Below are 18,546 nucleotides of genomic sequence, written 5' to 3' on the forward strand. Positions count from 1 at the left end.
GACCGCTGTCAGCGCATCGATGGATGGATGGGATCCGGAGGGCGCCGCAGCCCTAGAGAGGGGATCACATGGGGAGATGTGCGCCAAAGACTCCATGAGTCACCATAAGGACCCCACAAAAAAGCGTAAAACACTGCTAAGGGACAACCCCCACCCCACCTCTCTGGCAGTGCCACCCGGTTGCCAGTCACAGGGAACCAGGCAGGCACCGCTCCATACAGAACCCTGCGTCATCGGAATGGGGGGGGGGGTGTCTGCCTGGAAGAACGCTGCGACCTTGCAAAGGCGTTTAACTCGCAGGCCAACCCCTGTCTGGTGGGGCTATGTCGTGGCCGACCTAACGCGGAGCTGAGGCCCGTGCACGCTCGCTGGCCATACCAGGGTGAGCACTGGATCTAGATTATCCAGCCCGTCGCCCAGTCTGGCAGTTGATTGTAGATCTCACAGAAAATAGACAGGCGAAAAAGTCCCAGGACCAGAGATCCCAGCAAGGAACTAGGTCCTTACTCCTGACTAGGCAGAAAGAAACGGAGTACCTTTAGCAGAGAGAGGGAGTATACCCGCTTGGACTGCCCATAGGCGTAGCCAGACTTTTTTTCTGCCTAGTGTCCTACTGCTGTAGGAGGCAGTATAACCCAATGGTTATAAAGATCAGGAGTTGTGTCCCTCAATGAATGTAAGAGAAATAATGTCTCACATGTTAATGAAACCAAGACGTACAAAATGAGTTTGGCCAAACATTTTTTTTCCCGTATGAAACAAGCAGCTGGCTCTCCTAATTTATTTTTGTGAACATGTATTAATAAACAGATTTGGCCTTCCCATGTGGAAACAGCCATGTCTGTGAGAGAGAGAGAATTATATTAGTATCACATCAGTATTACAGCACATTGGGAACCTCGCTACTGATCCCGTATCTCGCTACCGGATCACTCCCTCACTACTGGACCCCTCTACTTACTAAACCTTACTAGTGATAAGTACCCCACAGGGGAATCCTCCATAACTAACTTACACTATCATCTTCTGCACATTAAGGACTGTTACTATCTATGCATACTAATTCTACCATCTGCACTGTTACATAGATTGCTAGCTCTTGAGTCTACTACCATCTATCCTTGCACTGGGTTAGTCTATCCTGTATATGTCATCTGCTGTCCTTACCACCTGTTACCATACATGATTACTAACCTATCTGCATTCTACCTATTACCATCTACTACTCTCCTGAACATTACTATCAAGTGCTTACCATTACTGTCACTGCTCACACCTGTCCCTTCAGCACATCACCTCCATACTATCATATACATCCTATCACTCCAGGAACATCTTATTGAGTGTGTGTATATCTGTATGCTGAAGCAGACAGGCCCACAGTGATGAGTCTGGAGAGTTGGATCTGGTATTCCAACACATCTCTACATGACTACTGAGTGGAGATTCTGCAGCTGCAAATCCAGCTTACAATAAAAACGCAGGAGCGTTACAAAATAGTGAGTCTGACTTCCTAAAAGACTCCATAGCTGCCAGGTACACCCTAATTGCCCAGACCACATCCAAGGCATGCAAGGCAATTTCCTTCGGATGTTTTGGCCTGAGACAAAGGGAAGGCAAAACAATGTCTTCACTCAAATGAAAATCAGAGACAACCTTTGGAAGGAACGATGTACAGGGGGGAAGAACCACCTCATCTCTGTGAACCACCAAGTAAGGTGAACAACAGAATAACGCTGCCAATTTGGACACCCTGCACGCAGAGGTGAAAGCCACCAAAAAGGCCACCTTCAGAAAAGGCCACTGTCCCAGAACATTCTCAAAAAGAGGCTTCTGGAGGACTGAGAGCACCAAATCGAGGTCCCAAAGCGGCAACAGAGACTGCAGTGGAAGTGTCAAGTGCCTAACTCCCTGAAGAAAAGCACGCACCAGGGAGTATGTGGCCAAAGGCCGCTGAAATAGGACCGCTAAGGTCGACACCTGACCATTGATAGTACTCAAGGCCAGTTTCTGCTCAACCCCCCCCCGAAGGAAGGTCAAGATCCGAGCCTACGAACAAGAGCGAGGATGAACCCCAAGAGACTCACACCACACAATGTGCGTCTTCCACGTACTACGGTAGATCTTCCTAGAAGTAGGCTTCCTAGCTTTTAACAGCGTTGGAAACACTGATTCAGGACTATAAAGAAGGACCGAAGGGTGGTCCTTGGGACAGCAGATCCTCCCTGAGAGGAAGCTTCCAAGGAACGTCGGCGACCAGCCACACCAGATCGGCGTACCAAGCCCGGCGAGGCCAGTCCGGGCCACTAAGATGACCAGAATCCCTTCTGCCTCGAATCTGCATAGAAGTCTTGGCAGAAGCTTGAGAGGAGGGAAGGCGAAAAACAGACGATACTGACCCCACGGGGCCACCAGCGCATCTGTGGCATGCGCCAAAGGATCCCGTGATCGAGCCACAAACCTCTGCACCTTTCTGTTGAGCAGGGAAGCCAACAGATCCACTCCAGGGATGCTGCCCCACAGGAGACACAACTGATGAAACACCTCTGGATGAAGGGACCACTCCCCTTGGTCAAACGCCTGCCGACTGAGGTAATCTGCCTGCCAGTTTTCCACCCGGGAGTGTATATGGCAGAGAGGACTGGAACGAATCGTTCTGCCCACCTTATAATGCCGGCTACTTTCAGAGCCACCAGGACACTTCTTGTGCCCCCCTGGTGACTGACATAAGCCATAGCCATGGCATTGTCCGGTTGAATACGCACTGGACATCCCTAAAGATGATCCGTCCAATGTTCCAGGCACAGTCTGTTCGATCGGAGTTCCAAGACATTGATCAGTAGTCTGGACTTTTCCAGTGTCCAGACCCCCTAAGTAGATTATTTGCCGAGGACGCCTCCCCAAACAGATAGGCTGGCATCCATGGTGACCACTGTCCAATACAAGGGGAGGAACCAGAGACTGTGGATTCTTGTCCCGTTTGGCCAGAATCTCCCTTGCAGAGACCTCGTATGCCAGTCCAGAGGGATGATCATCCGCTGAACAGCAGGAGACAAATTGCAGCCTGTAGTTTCTGGAGTTTTTCCCCAAAGGAAGGAGCACTCTGGCTAAACCCAAGTCTAGAGTCAGGCAAGGGGTGCTTTATCGCCCAAAAAACACCTTCACCCAGGACACAAGGGACTCCAGGACCGCTGTCAGCGCATCGATGGATGGATGGGATCCGGAGGGCGCCGCAGCCCTAGAGAGGGGATCACATGGGGAGATGTGCGCCAAAGACTCCATGAGTCACCATAAGGACCCCACAAAAAAGCGTAAAACACTGCTAAGGGACAACCCCCACCCCACCTCTCTGGCAGTGCCACCCGGTTGCCAGTCACAGGGAACCAGGCAGGCACCGCTCCATACAGAACCCCGCGTCATCGGAATGGGGGGGGGGTGTCTGCCAGGAAGAACGCTGCGACCTTGCAAAGGCGTTTAACTCGCAGGCCAACCCCTGTCTGGTGGGGCTATGTCGTGGCCGACCTAACGCGGAGCTGAGGCCCGTGCACGCTCGCTGGCCATACCAGGGTGAGCACTGGATCTAGATTATCCAGCCCGTCGCCCAGTCTGGCAGTTGATTGTAGATCTCACAGAAAATAGACAGGCGAAAAAGTCCCAGGACCAGAGATCCCAGCAAGGAATTAGGTCCTTACTCCTGACTAGGCAGAAAGAAACGGAGTACCTTTAGCAGAGAGAGGGAGTATACCCGCTTGGACTGCCCATAGGCGTAGCCAGACTTTTTTTCTGCCTAGTGTCCTACTGCTGTAGGAGGCAGTATAACCCAATGGTTATAAAGATCAGGAGTTGTGTCCCTCAATGAATGTAAGAGAAATAATGTCTCACATGTTAATGAAACCAAGACGTACAAAATGAGTTTGGCCAAACATTTTTTTTCCCGTATGAAACAAGCAGCTGGCTCTCCTAATTTATTTTTGTGAACATGTATTAATAAACAGATTTGGCCTTCCCATGTGGAAACAGCCATGTCTGTGAGAGAGAGAGAATTATATTAGTATCACATCAGTATTACAGCACATTGGGAAATACCCCCCTAACGGGTCCTTTCTTAGCCAAACTCTGTTTTAAAATGCTTATCGTTCTCAGTTTCATAAAACATGTCCAAGGAGAGCATTTCCCGCAAGAGTCTGCCCCCTCCGTTTTCAAATAATTACCAAATCGTTATGTGGAAGAAAAAGTCTGTATATTAAGCTCACATTTAAAGGGTAAAACCCACCGAAACCCAACTCACAGAGGTACAACCTAAGCTAAAGTTTAGTGTTTGTGTGTGTATATATATATATATATATATATATACACACACACACACACAGTAGATATTAAAAGTCTACAGTCTACACACCCCTGTTAAAATGTCAGGTTTCTGGGATGTAAATAAATAAGATAAAAATAAATTATTTCAGAACTGTTTCGACCTTTAATGTGACCTATAAACTGTACATCTCAATTTAAAAACCAACTGAAATCTTTTAGGTGGAGGGAAGTAAAAATAAAAAAACAAAAATAATATGGTTGCATAAGTGTGCACACCCTTACACATACTTTGTTGAAGCACCTTTTGATTTTATTACAGCACTCAGTCTATCAGCATTGCACTTCCTGACTTGGCAATATTTGCCCACTCTTTGCAAAAACACTCCAAATCTGTCAGATTGCGAGGGCATCTCCTGTGCGCAGCCCTCTTCAGATCACCCCACAGATTTTCAATCAGATTCAGGTCTGGGCTCTGGGTGGGCCATTCCAAAATGTTAATCTTCTTCTGGTGAAGTCATTTCTTTGTGGATTCGGATGTATGCTTTGGGTCGTCGTCATGCTAAAAGATTAAGTTCCTCTTCATGTTCAGCTTTTTAGCAGAAGCCTGAAAGAGGTTGTAAACCCCCCTGTAATGTTTGTACCTATAGGTAAGCCTATAATAAGGCTTACCTATAGGTACTGTAAATGTCTCCTAAACTTGCACCGTTTTCAGCACATGTGCTCTGAAGGAACAGCCACCCATGCCATTTCTTTAGAGCCCTGTGCCGTGACCGGCGGCTCCCACGCGCATGCTCGGGAGTGACGTCACAGGGCTCCAGCCAGTAGCACAGCCGAAGTCCTCAGACCCAGAAGGAAGATAGGCAAAGATGGATGCAGCCTCCAACAGGGATAATGAGGGCTTTGTTTGGAGGTGTCACATATTGTGCTAGTATGCGATGCATACTAGCACATTATACCTTTACTTTTCAGTAAAAAAAAAAATAAAAAATTACAGACTTTACTTCCTCTTGAAGGTTTTGTGCCAATATTGACTGGTTTTCGGAACTGTTCATAATTCCCTCTACCTTGACTAAGGCCCCCGTTCCAGCTGAAGGAAAACACCCCTAAGGCATGATGCTGCCACCACCATGCTTCACTGTGAGTATGGTGCTCTTTTGGTGATGTGCAGTGTTGTTTTTTCGCCAAACATATCTTTTCCAATTATGGCCAAAAAGTTTAACCTTGGTTTCATCAGACCATAACACATTTTCCCGGATGCTTTTGGGAGACTTCAGATGTGTTTTTGCAAAATGTAGCCAGGCTTGGATGTTTTTCTTCGTAAGAAAAGGCTTCTGTCTTGCCACTCTACCCCATAGCCCAGACATATGAAGAATACGGGAGATTGTTGTCACATGTACCACACAGCCAGTATTTTCCAGAAATTCCTGCAGCTCCTTTAATGTTGCTGTAGGCCTCTTGGCAGCCTCCCTGACCAGTTTTCCTCTCCTCTTTTTATCAATGTTGGAGGGACGTCCAGTTCTAGGTAATGTCACTGTTGTGCCATATTTTCTCCACTTGATGATGACTGTCTTCACTGTGTTCCACGGTATATCTAATGCTTTGAAAATTCTTTTGTACCCTTCTCCTGATACCTTTTAACAATGAGATCCCTTAAAATGCTTTGGAAGCTCTCTGCGGACCATGGTTTTTGCTGTAGGATGTGACTAAGAAAATGTCAAGAAAGACCTAATAGAACAGCTGAACTTTATTTGGGGTTAATCAGAGGCACTTTAAATCATGGCAGGTGTGTACTGACTCCTATTCGACATGATTTTGAATGTGATTGCTTAAAGCTGTAGTATACTGCTTTTTTCCACTTTTAAACTACAGGTAAGCCTATAATAAGGCTTACCTGTAGGTACAATTAATATCTCCTAAACCGGCACGGTTTACCTTCAGCTTTACCTTCAGTAAACCGGCGGACCTTCAGCTTTCCTTGCTGGGAGCTTGCCGGAAAATGACTCCGGCACGCAAATGCGCGGGAGTGACGTCATGGCGGCTCCGGCCAATCACAGCGAAGCAGTTTTTTTTAGGTTTACAACCGCTTTAATTGTGAACACAGCTACATCCCCAGTTATAAGAGGTGTGCACACTTATGCAACCACATTATTTTCGTTTTTATTGTTATTTCCTCCCCTAAAAGATTTCAGTTTATAGGTCACAATAAAAGTGGAAAAAGTTCGGAAATTAATTATCTTTGTCTCATTCTTTTACATCACAGAAACCTGACATTTTACCAGGGGTGTGTAGACTTTTTATATCCACTATATACGTATATATATATATATGCACTTTTTTTTTTTTTTTTTTTTTTACAGCACCAAACACATTAAGTATGTATGATGATGTGTAGCTCATTACCTGCAGGCAGCTATTTCTTGTAAAAAAAAAAAAAAAGCAGCCAAATACTGCCCTGAGAGGCTGTCTTCCAATGCTGTGAAAGGTAACAGCCGCCACTGCTACTGAGTAAAGTTGTGCAGCTCCCTCACCCACCTCCTTCTGCTCTCCTCCATATTCATATTGCTCACATTACTACTTTCCCACAATGCATTGCGTTCCAAGAATGAACAAAGGGGGATCCTGTCATTGAACTGCTACTCCTTTATTTCACAGAATGCAATGTTTTGTGGGAGTGTTGTAATGTAAGTTTTTAGAATGGCGGAGAGAGCAGAAGGAGGGGGGGGGGGGGTGAGTGGTGCAACTTTTCCCAGTAGCAGCTGCTGCTGTGAATCTTTCTAGTGCTGGAAAACAGCAATTTAGGTCAGTATCCAGCAGCTGTGAAGGAGACATTGTATAGATGATTTTTAGCAGAGGCAGCTGCCAGCCGCCTGCAGGATCAACATCATTCTTCATACCTAATGTGTTTGGTGCTGTATCCCCCCCCCCCCCCCCCCAATAAAAAATATACTTAACTTCAGCTTTAAAGTTTGAATTACGTTTAAACAAAAAGTAGTTAGAAACACTAAACAGTGGCATAAAAATTAAATTGAAGGGTTTTACTGTCTATAAGCTTTTAATTGCTCCCCAACAATCCCAGGAACAGGCAAAAGACTTCACAGAAGGCTCTTTACTCTCTGTGTGAGAGCAGCAGTATCTCAGCAGAGATCCAACACACCCCCTTTCAATCTGCAAAGTGCACGCTATCAGCTGACTGTAGAGCTCTCGGTTTTGCTGGAGGGACATGGGTTCATATGCATCAATGAAGTAAGAGTTATTGGGGTCATGCATGTTGGTGAAGTGGTAATGAGCAGGGTCATGCACCTAAGTGCAGTAGTGTTGAGCAGGGTTGTCTGCTGATGTATACCTATGGATTAGAACTGCAACTGAAGGCTAAAACAAACAAGAACTAAGAATACAACAGCCTTACTAATTCTAGATTGTAAAGAGACAACATACTTTTATGTTGACAAGCCGCTCATGATTCTCTCCATAGCATTTATTGAAGCACCTCTGGGACATATTTAGTTTTGAATCTGCATCGTCCAGGCAGTCTAACTGACCCAGACGAAAATAACACCACACAATGTCAAGCTGGAGCACAGCATAATTATCCACCGAGTCCAGCAGTTCTGTCCCACATTCACTGAAACAACAGAAAAAAAAAAAAAAACAGTAAGTACAGCAAAAAAAAAAAAAAAAAAGAGGAAAAAAGAAAACCTCCATGTATACCAATCTATTGTAACACTGTTACTTTTGCTGATTTGTGTTTAATAGTGCAATCTACAGGGCTGTCATATTTTTTCTGGTCTCACTTCCACCTGGTTAAGAAACAAGCAAAGTTAGGAGAAGGGTAGAGGAAGCTTCAGTAAATTAGTAGTAGAGCGGTGCGGTTTCCACCTACAAAGCTGTAATATATCTATTGTAAAAAAGGGTTGAAAGACCGACACTAGTTCACCATCAGCCAGCAATCACTACCACATCCCTAATGCAACACTATTATTGTAAAAAGGTGTCAAATGACTGTATCCTACAGTCATGAAACCACCGAAGGGTGGGACTTTAAAGGCAGTGATATGTCTGTCATAAACAGATAATCAAGAATCAAAAACAGTTAAAATATGTAATATGTAACATGCTTCTCTGTTGCATCCATGATCCATGTTCAAATCTATTTGTCATGTAATATATCTATTATCGAGATATTAACAAATAACATTATTATTACAAGAGTATAGAGGGCATTATTAATTAATAAATATGAATTAATAATATTATTTTGTTGCCTCCTCTTAACTTTTGAACACCACTTAGTTACCACTGTAGTGAGTCCAGGAACGAGTGTAAATCGCATGCATTCCCTGAGCTGCAGGCAAAACGCACTGCTCTTTTGCAGATGTGCAGGGAAAATGCCGAGTGTTTGTGTGTGCATAAAGGCACATAATGCCGAAACACCATACGACTATGTTTTTAAAAAAGGGGCAGGGACTTTTCCCTGCGCTGCCTGCAGATATAGCAGCCCATTCATATGAATGGACTGCTGCACCCGTGCAAACGTGGCACACAGGACCCACTGAAGTGTAAGGGTCCATTCACACTAGCGCGACTTGTCAGGCGACTTGGTCGCCTGACAAGTTGCGGTGGGTTGCCCGCCATTGAATAGTGCAGGACCCGTTCTAATAAGAGCGACACAAGTTGCTCCGACTTAGAAAAAGGGTCCTGTACTACTTTGGGGCGACCTGGAGGCGACTTGCATTGACTTCAATTATATGAAGTCCGTGCAAGTCGCGCCGAGGTCGCGGTGCACAGCACTGGTCGCCCCACCAAGTCGCGTCGCCCCAGTCTGAATGGGGTCTAAACCTAGCTTTATACATTTTCTGAAGATTATATTAGTCTTTGCACAGTCACCAATATTGATTTGTTGACATGTTTTCTTATGTTTTGGCTGTGCTGATTGATACACATATTATTTTCATTGGCCTTACATGTCTACTTTTTAGATGAAAGATGTCAGCTATGAACATGTGTGAGATGATGGCTGATCTGTCATTAAGATAAGAGTTTGGGAACAGGGCCCCCAGAGTTAATAGAAGTACTGAGAGTTTTGAAAGAGATCCTAGGAACTGAATGATTTCATTAAAAGGTAGACTCCAATTCTTTAAACAGACTTTTAGAATAACAAAAGGAAAGAGCAAAAATAAAAATCGAGACAGAAGTATTATCAATCCGTAACGTGCCCTTAGATCTAGAGGAATGGATTTCCAAAGCTTAGTAATGGCACAATATTATTTTCAATCTAGTCTGTAACTCGCTTTTCACAAAACCTTAAAAACATTTCAGCTAAGACCTGAATTTACAGGAGGATAAATGTGATTTATACCTCCACCGCCAATGGTCAAGAGAGAATTCTCCTGATAAATTCTACGACAAGATTAAACAATGATTGATATGGCTTGGTCAAATGAATCAATCAATGTGTCATCCACATATAAGAGAACTGCAGTTATTTATCCTTCTGTCCACAAGTGTACAGAAATTTATTTTAATTAATTCTATAAGTAAAGTGGAAACTATTAAGAAGTAGGAGCTTGATTATTGCATTGATCACCATTAAATACCATATATTCAATGGTTCTTTTAACCATGCCTATTTTTGCAAAATCTAGTAATGCATGAATGATTGATTCCAGTTCCATTGTCATTATTAGTAAATAATATATTTTATTATAGTGGGAAAAGGATGCGGGTGTAGAGCACAACCTCTTCAGTTCACAAAAGACATGGCTGCAATGGCTGTGAAGATGGGGTGTTGTGAATAGGAGAGATAAATAGCGTAACTCATAAAAATAGGAAACATTACAAATAACATCCATGTCACACTACAGATGCTGTCACTGGCAGGAACTTGCCAGCACCAGGATCACTATGTTAAGCACAGCACGGCAGTGAAATGCTTACCCCTTAGTGTGTCTCTCACCAGCAACTTATGGGCCATACACACTATAAGATTTTCTGAAGACTTTTTCCTTCAGACTTACCAAAGCCATATAATATGAGGTCAAACCTAAACACTTTCAATTTGTATGCAATCTGGCAGTCCCTTGCACTACATAGAAAAGGTAAATCTGAAGGAAAAAGTCTTCAGAAAATCTTATAGTTCCTTTGTGTGAAATCCCTGGTGTTCCTGTCAGTCCCTCTGCTTTCTTATTAAAAACTGACCAGACTAAGCAGGAGAGCACAGCGTGGTCAGTTCTTTAGCTATGCTCGGAACTCAGTGTACTCTCCTCCAATATTCAGACTTGTCCTGACATGCCTCCATTGCACAGCCATTCACTGGGAAGCTCAGTGTGCTGATGCTTCTCCTTCTCGTAGCTCTTATGCAGCTGAGAGCAGAGGGAATGAGATCACTTAAAAAAAAAAGGAAAACAAAAAAGGTATTTATAATATGTTTTTATATCTATACAAAAATGTTTGCCTTTCATTTCTATTTTAAACTGAATGGGTTCTTTTACAAGGTGATCGTTTCCAATCATGTTAAGTCCCTCTTTTATCCTAATGTTCAACCTGAAAATCCAGCATACCTCCTGTAAAAACGGAATTTTTGTAAAATCTTACCTGTAAAATTCCTTTCTCTGAGTCCTCCGACAGTCGCCACCATCTTCATATTCGTCACAATGGGGTATTAGACTTTGCTCCGTAGGAGTAGCTAGGCAACAGAATATGTTAATATTAAAGCTTTTAACATATCCCACCCCCAGGGGGTGGTACCCTCAGTCAATACCCTCCTACTTCCTGTATCCATACCTCAGTTTCAGTGGAATAGCAGTAGAGTATACAACCAAACCCCAAAGAGGGGCGGGGGCGGCGACTGTCGGAGGACTCAGAGAAAGGAATTTTACAGGTAAGATTTTACAAAAATTCAGTTTTCTCTTACGTCCTCAGACAGTCGCCACCATCTTCATATTCGTCACAATGGGGACGTCCCAAAGCAGTGCAAACATGAGGGGTGGAAACGCAGCCGCGCCTAAGGCAACGCAGTCTCCACATCAAAGAAAGGAACCTTACCAAAGGAAGGAAACCAGCTGGGTAACATGAGAAAAAACTTGCTCAACAGGAGCAATAACCCAGGAAAAAACAAATAATCCTAGGGACAAAAACATATCCCAAACAGCCAAGGAGCCCAAAACAAGGGGCTCTAAGGAACCGCCGCACTAAGAACCTTGCGGCCAAAGGAAGCATCTGCCGATGCCTGAACATCCACTCTGTAGAATTTTGTGAAGGTGTGCACGGTCGACCAAGTCGCCGCCTTACACACCTGGGCCACAGAAGCCCCATGACGACAGGCCCAAGACGTACTCAGAGATCTGGTAGAGTGCGCCTTCACAGGCAAAGGGGGAACTTTCCCCTTCAAAGCATAGGCCTGTTCAATGGTCTGTCTGATCCATTTGGCGATGGTAGAAGCCGATGCCGCCATGCCCTTCCGAGGACCCTCCGGAAGGACAAACAAGGAATCCGACTTGCGAAAGGATTCGGTCGATTTCAGGTAAACCCTAATCGCCCGAACAACATCCAAGGAGTGCAACTCCACCTCCTTCGGATGTTTAGGCTTCGCGCAGAGCGAAGGCAAGACAATGTCCTCATTGAGGTGAAATTCCGAAACCCTCTTCGGAAGAAAAGAAGGGTTAGGTCGCAAGACCACCTTGTCCAAGTGAATGATCAGATACGGAGACTTGCAGGACAAAGCTGCCAGCTCCGACACTCTGCGAGCCGAAGTGATCGCCACCAAAAAGGCGACCTTCTTGGACAACATAGACAACGAGATCTTCCTGATCTGTTCAAAAGGAGCATGTTGTAACACGGACAGAACAAGATTCAAGTCCCAAGGGGGCAGAGGTTCCCTCCTAGGAGGGACCAGATGTCGCACCCCTTGAACAAAAGTGCTAACCAAGGAGTTAGATGCCAAAGGACGTTGAAAAAGAACGGCCAGCGCAGACACCTGACCCTTGATCGTAGCCAGCGCCAAACGCTGGTCAACACCCGTTTGAAGGAAGGACAACACCCTAGACACCGAGTATGTGTGAGGTGAAAACCCCCTGGACTCGCACCAGGCAAAATAGGCCTTCCAAGTACGGTAATAGACATTCCCCGAGGAAGACTTCCTCGCGTTGATCAAAGTGTGAATGACCTCAGGGGAGAGACCCCTGTTCTTCAGGACCTCGGGTTCAACAGCCAGGCCGTTAAAGCCAGCGACTGTAAAGCAGGATGGAATATCGGCCCTTGAGAAAGGAGATCTTCTCGAAGGGGTAGACGCCACGGGGCGTCGACCGCCAGATTCACGAGGTCTGCGTACCAGGACCGGCGAGGCCAGTCCGGTGCCACAAGAATCACCGCGTTTGGTTCCGAGGTCAACCTGCGAAGGAACCTGGACAGCAATTGAATTGGAGGGAACGCATACATCAGTCGGTACTGATGCCACGGAGCTACCAACGCGTCTGACGCGTCTGCCCGAGGATCGCGCGTCCTTGCCACGAACCGTTTCACTTTGTTGTTCAGACGAGACGCGAACAGGTCCACCTCCGGAAGACCCCACTTCGCGCACAACATCTGGAAGACATCCGGGTGGAGGGACCATTTCCCCTGGTCCAGGGTCTGGCGGCTCAGATAATCCGCCTGCCAGTTCTCCACCCCCGGAATGTGAACCGCCGATATTGCCGGGACGCGTGTCTCGGCCCAAGACAGAATTTCGGCCACTTCCCGAGCCGCTCGGGCACTCCTGGTGGCCCCTTGGTGATTGATGTAAGCCACCGCCGTGGCATTGTCCGTCTGCACCCGAACCGGACAGCCCTGCAGCCTGTCCGTCCAACGTCGAAGGCAGAGATTTATCGCTCGCAATTCCAGAATGTTGATCGGAAGGGAGGATTCCTCCTCCGACCAAGTACCCTGGGCAGACAGAACACCCAGAACACCACCCCAGCCCGACAGGCTGGCATCCGTGGTAATCACCGTCCATGAAAGAGGACGAAAAGACTTGCCCCCCGACACCGACGGGGACTGGAGCCACCACAGAAGATCCCTTCTGGTGCGATGACTCAACGAAATCTGGAGATCCAGAGATTGCGACCGCCCGTCCCAGCTGGACAGGATCTCCGCTTGGAGACCCCGCGTGTGAAACTGGGCGAAAAGAATCGCCTTGAAAGCCGAGACCATCAATCCCAGACACAGCATGCACGTCCAGAGGGACGAACACGGAGTGTCCCTGAGGGACCTGCCTTCTTCCTGAAGAGTCCTGAGTTTTTCGTCCGGAAGGAAGACCTTCGCCTGGACCGAGTCCAGGATCATTCCCAGGTAGGGAAGACGAATCGACGGACACAGCGTCGACTTTGGAAAATTTATCGTCCAACCAAACTCCTGCAGAGTCTGCAACGGATGGACAGGGCCTCCACCAGACCCTGGCTGGTCGCAGACCGAACCAGAATGTCGTCCAGATACCCTAGGACAGAGATGCCCTGGGCTCTCAACAAAGCCAGAACCGGTGCAAGCACCTTGGTGAAAACCCGTGGAGCCGAAGCGAGACCAAAAGGTAACGCCACGAATTGGTAGTGATCCTCCACAATGGCGAATCGAAGGTACCTCTGGTGACCCTCGAAAATCGGGATGTGAAGGTACGCATCCTTCAAGTCGATGGAGGCCATAAATTCCCCTCGAACCAGGGCAGCCACCACCGACCGCAGAGATTCCATGTGGAACTTGCGAACCCGCACAAAGCGGTTCAGAGCCTTCAAGTCCAGAATTGGACGTACCTTGCCCTCCTTCCTGGGCACGGTGAACAGATTGGAATAGAACCCCCGAAATCTGTCCCGATGAGGCACCGGAACCACCACTCCCTGAGCCCGCAGGTCCCGCACCGCTAGGTGCAGATCCCGCAAACGCTCCGGAGACAGTTGAAGATTTGAGGGAAAAAATCTGCTCTCCGGCCGAGAGAGAAACTCGATCTTGTAGCCAGACCAAACGATTTCCTGAACCCACCTGTCCCGAACACGGGCCAGCCAGGGTTGAAGAAAACCGAGCAAGCGTCCCCCCACCCCAGAACTGGGTGAGGGCGCCCCTTCAGGCCGCATTGTTATGGGCAGCGGGTCCGGACTGGCCGGACTTCTGCTTACCTGACCACGGCTTCTTTTGGGAGCCTTGACCCTTAAATGGCTTGCCCTTATAGTGCGACCGAAAGGCACGAAAGGACCCCTGAGAGGGCCGAAAGGAAGCATGCTTCTTACCAGGAGCCGCCTTAGCCTTGTGGGATTGGGGCAAGAGCGTGCTCTTACCACCCGTGATCCCCTTTATCAGTGTATCCAAGGAGTCGCCAAAAAGGCAAGATCCATCATAGGGCAGATTGGCTAAAGTCTTGCGCGAAGATTGGTCCACAGACCAACACTTCAACCAAACCAGGCGGCGAGACAATACCGCCACACTGTGTACACGTGCAGCCAACGGTACTATATCCAAGTCCGCATCACACAAATACATGACACCCTGATGGATTTGATCCACCATATCCAATGTCGCCGGTGAGGCAGAATCAGCCACCAGGACGCGTCTAAGCACCTGCGTCCAACTCGCGACAGCCTGGGCTGCCATAAGTGAAGCAAATAGAGCTTTTAGCATAGAACCCGTAATAGAATAAGTATGACGGGCAAGAGACTCCAGCCTCCTGTCCGTGGCATCCCGGAACACCGGGGCATCCTCTGCAGGAATCGCAGTGGACTTATTCAAAACCGCTATCGCGTGATCCACCGGGGGCGGTACACACCAACGCTCATCAGTAGCGGGCGTGAAAGGATAACGCAGCTTGAACCTACTTGGCACAGCAAAAGGCTTGCGTAAATTGCGCCATTGTTCCTTAACAGCGCGCTGAAAATCATCAGTGCAGGGAAAGACCTGCGATGTCTTGCGTCTTTTCTGCGTCCCATAAGCTGCCAGGGCAGCAGGAGGACATGGTTCATCCTGTAATCGCAGTGTTTGTTTGATAGAAGCAACCAATTCATCCATGAGTGCAAGCTCTTCAGACGAGCCAGGGGGAGAATTATCAACCCCTTCAACCTCAGCCTCCACCTCGGACCCCACAAGATCCAGGGAGGAACGGGACCCTGATAAGGAGACCCCAGCCATAGCAGCCCCATCACCATCACCCTCTGAATCAGAGGAAATTGAAACTCTGGGCCGTTTAGTGGATTGAGCAGCCACACGCATTTGCACCTGAGCAGCAAGGTTAGCCACAACTGTAGCCAAATCCCCCCCTGGGGGGGAAACAGCAGTCCCCTGGCCTCCCACCAATGTGGTAGGAAATTTGCTTTCCTGAGAATCCATGCCCCAAAGTATGTGGAAGAATAAAGGGTTAACTGCCCCTTTAAAAAGCGCGGCGAGCGCAGCCCACCGCACACACACACCAGCACAAGCCGACCCCCACAGGGAAAAAGTACAACTCAGGCAAGGATACAGGGATAGGGAGGTAAAAACCTGGAGAGACCGCCGCTGCTGCTGCTTTGATCGGTGCGCCCAGGGAAAAGGAAGTGATGTCACGCAGGGCGCTCTATTAAAGCCTATGGAAGGCTACAAGAAAATGGCCGCCTGCAGTGCTACCATGCGGCCGGAGCGAGCGCCGCCAAGATGGCGGCATTTGGCACCGAAACGCCGCTCCTCCACCACATCGAAACCGCCAAAAACACATGCAGCAAATAAAAATAATGGCGGACCGCCGCAGCGGTCGCCGCAATGTGCATAACACGATACAATCATGCCCCTCAGCACACAGCCTGTCACACAGTGAGACACAGCACATAAAACTGACACAGAACAGTGCAGCATAGCCCCCCTCCTTGCAGCCCACAGAATGCAGCCAGCAGACAGGGAGTCCAACAGTGTGACCAGAGGCAGGGTTACACAGTCCCAGACTGACACCCCCCAAACAGACAGGTCCCCACACAGATACACTTACCTCCTAAATGGCGTGGGGAACCCGCACAGGCGAACAAGCCACTGCATATATGTGACAGGGAGAGTCGCATCCAGGACGCAGAAGAACTGGGGTTGAGAAACCGCACAGCGTCCAGTGAGGTAGCCACCTCACCATAGCATCCCTGCACCGAACAGGGATGGGTCGTTCAGAATGCCAGGAGAAGTACCTGACTGAACGCTCGATGGCAGGCTGGGAAGCCACTGACCCACAACCTGCGACCAGGGGGATCAGCCCGAGACCCAGCCCGCATGATCCTCTTCATCAGAAGACCTAACTAATGCTGACAAAAGTAACAGCTAAGTAGAGAAAGAGAAAAAAACTCAAATAAAATCAAAAAAGAAGAGAAAGGCTGAGACAAAATGCCCCAGCATAGAGACATCCAGCTACTCCTGACAAGCTAGACATTGAAACTGAGGTATGGATACAGGAAGTAGGAGGGTATTGACTGAGGGGACCACCCCCTGGGGGTGGGATAAGTTAAAAGCTTTAATATTAACATATTCTGTTGCCTAGCTACTCCTACGGAGCAAAGTCTAATACCCCATTGTGGCGCCATTGGCTCCCCTGCTGTCAATCAAATTCTGTGATGAGCGAGCAGGGGGTGGGGCCGAGCCGCTGTCTGTTTCAATGGACGCAGAGAAGGCGGCTCAGGAGTGAGCTTGCACAAGTGCCCCCATGGGAAGCGGCTCGCAAAGAGGAGGACCCAGGAGTGCCGCCAGGGGACCCCAGAAAAGGAGGATCAGGTCTGTTGTTATTTTACAGGAAAAAAACCTGAAGGTCGCTTTAAGGGCACGTTCACACCAATGCCTTGTAAAACGCAATATGCAATTTTTGAAAATGCATATTGTGTTTGTTAGTGCATTTTTAATGCATTGCGTCAGACTGTAACATAACGCAGTGTTTTACATGCGTTTTCATCCCTGGTCACCTGGGAAAAAAATTAATATGTGACTCAAAAAATGCACTTACAAAAATGTACAGTGTGCATGTTCCATTGACTATAATGGAAGGTGCATTTTTCAAACAGGGCACTAAAAATGCAGCACACTTTGTAAAAACTCAGTGCACAGATGTTAAGAGTAGGTTAAGTTAGGTTTTAAAGGGGACTGTTTTTCATGTGATTTTGCAGTGATGGGACTGTGCGTTTTAGCGCTGCAAGGAAGTCGATTCAGCAGAATGCTTTTTAAGGCTTTTTTACTAGTTTTACTCATCCAAAAGTAACGCAGTGATCTGCAAACATAGGGATTTTTTAGCATAATAGAGAACATACACGTTTTTCAGTCTCCTGGCTATTATGTCACACAGCCCTGTCAATTTGTCCTTAGGACAGAGATGCCCCAGTCTCAGTCTCTCGACCAAACTGCTTCTATCAGTCGGTAGACTGGACTACATTCAGAATTCTACTTTCTTAGCTAAGACACATAAGGGGAGATTTACCAAAACTGGTGCACATTGAATCTGGTCCAGCTGTGCATAGTAACCAATCACCTTTAGATTTTAGTCCTTATGGACACAGGGCATTTTTATAGCTGCTTTTACTAGTGTCAGACGATTTTTTTTTAGCAGCCTAAAAACGCCTCTCCAGGTTATTCTATGGGTCCATGCACACATAGGCTTTTAGGAGCTGTAAGTGGCATATGCGTTTTGAAGACCGGTGTTACAGATGTAAAAAAGTATGGCACAGCTTAACGTTAAGCGTTTTTTTTTTGCATGTCAAAAATAAATGGTTCCCTATAAGAGCCGTCTTACCTGATCCGACTTTCAGCCCATTGATTTGAATTGAATTTGCATCAAAGCCAGATCTGACTTGTGGCATGTGACTTGTGCGCTGAGGATCTTAAAGGGGGAACCCATGCCAAATAAAAAAAAAAAAAGGAAACGGCGTGGGGTCTCCCCAGATTCATACCAGGCCCTTTGAGGTTGGTATGGCTCTTGAAAAGGGAACCCCAAACCAAAATTAAGAAAAAAAAAAAAAGGCCTGGGGTCCCCCCCGCCCCAAGACCATACTAGACCTTCGGTCTGGTATGGATTTTAAGGGAAGATCCCACTCTGAAAAAAATAAAAATAAAGGCATCTGAGCATGCAGCCCGGCAGGTCAGAAAAGAGGGAGGAGAGCGGAGTCCACTTTGAAGTGACTTTGATAAGACTTTTACACTCTTTGGAATTGAAGTCGTGTCAAAGTCAGATCAAAGTAGTGCAGGAACCTTTCCTGAAGTTGCAGCGACTTTAGTAGTGTCAATTGGAACGGC

At 47.2% G+C, this 18,546-nt stretch overlaps 1 protein-coding gene across 1 annotated transcript in view; it reads right to left on the minus strand.

Moving 5' to 3' along the window:
• The window catches only part of NUB1 (negative regulator of ubiquitin like proteins 1), a 113,284-nt gene that overhangs the window by 39,908 nt on the left and 54,830 nt on the right, over window positions 1-18,546 (minus strand). Inside the window, exon 9 of the mRNA XM_082257521.1 lies at window positions 7,747-7,933. Coding sequence (XP_082113647.1) covers window positions 7,747-7,933 — 187 coding nt within the window. The remainder of the gene's footprint in view (window positions 1-7,746; window positions 7,934-18,546) is intronic.

This window comes from Pelophylax lessonae (genome assembly GCF_965119305.1).
Source record: "Pelophylax lessonae genome assembly, chromosome: 5".
NCBI classification, from domain to species: Eukaryota; Metazoa; Chordata; class Amphibia; order Anura; family Ranidae; genus Pelophylax; species Pelophylax lessonae.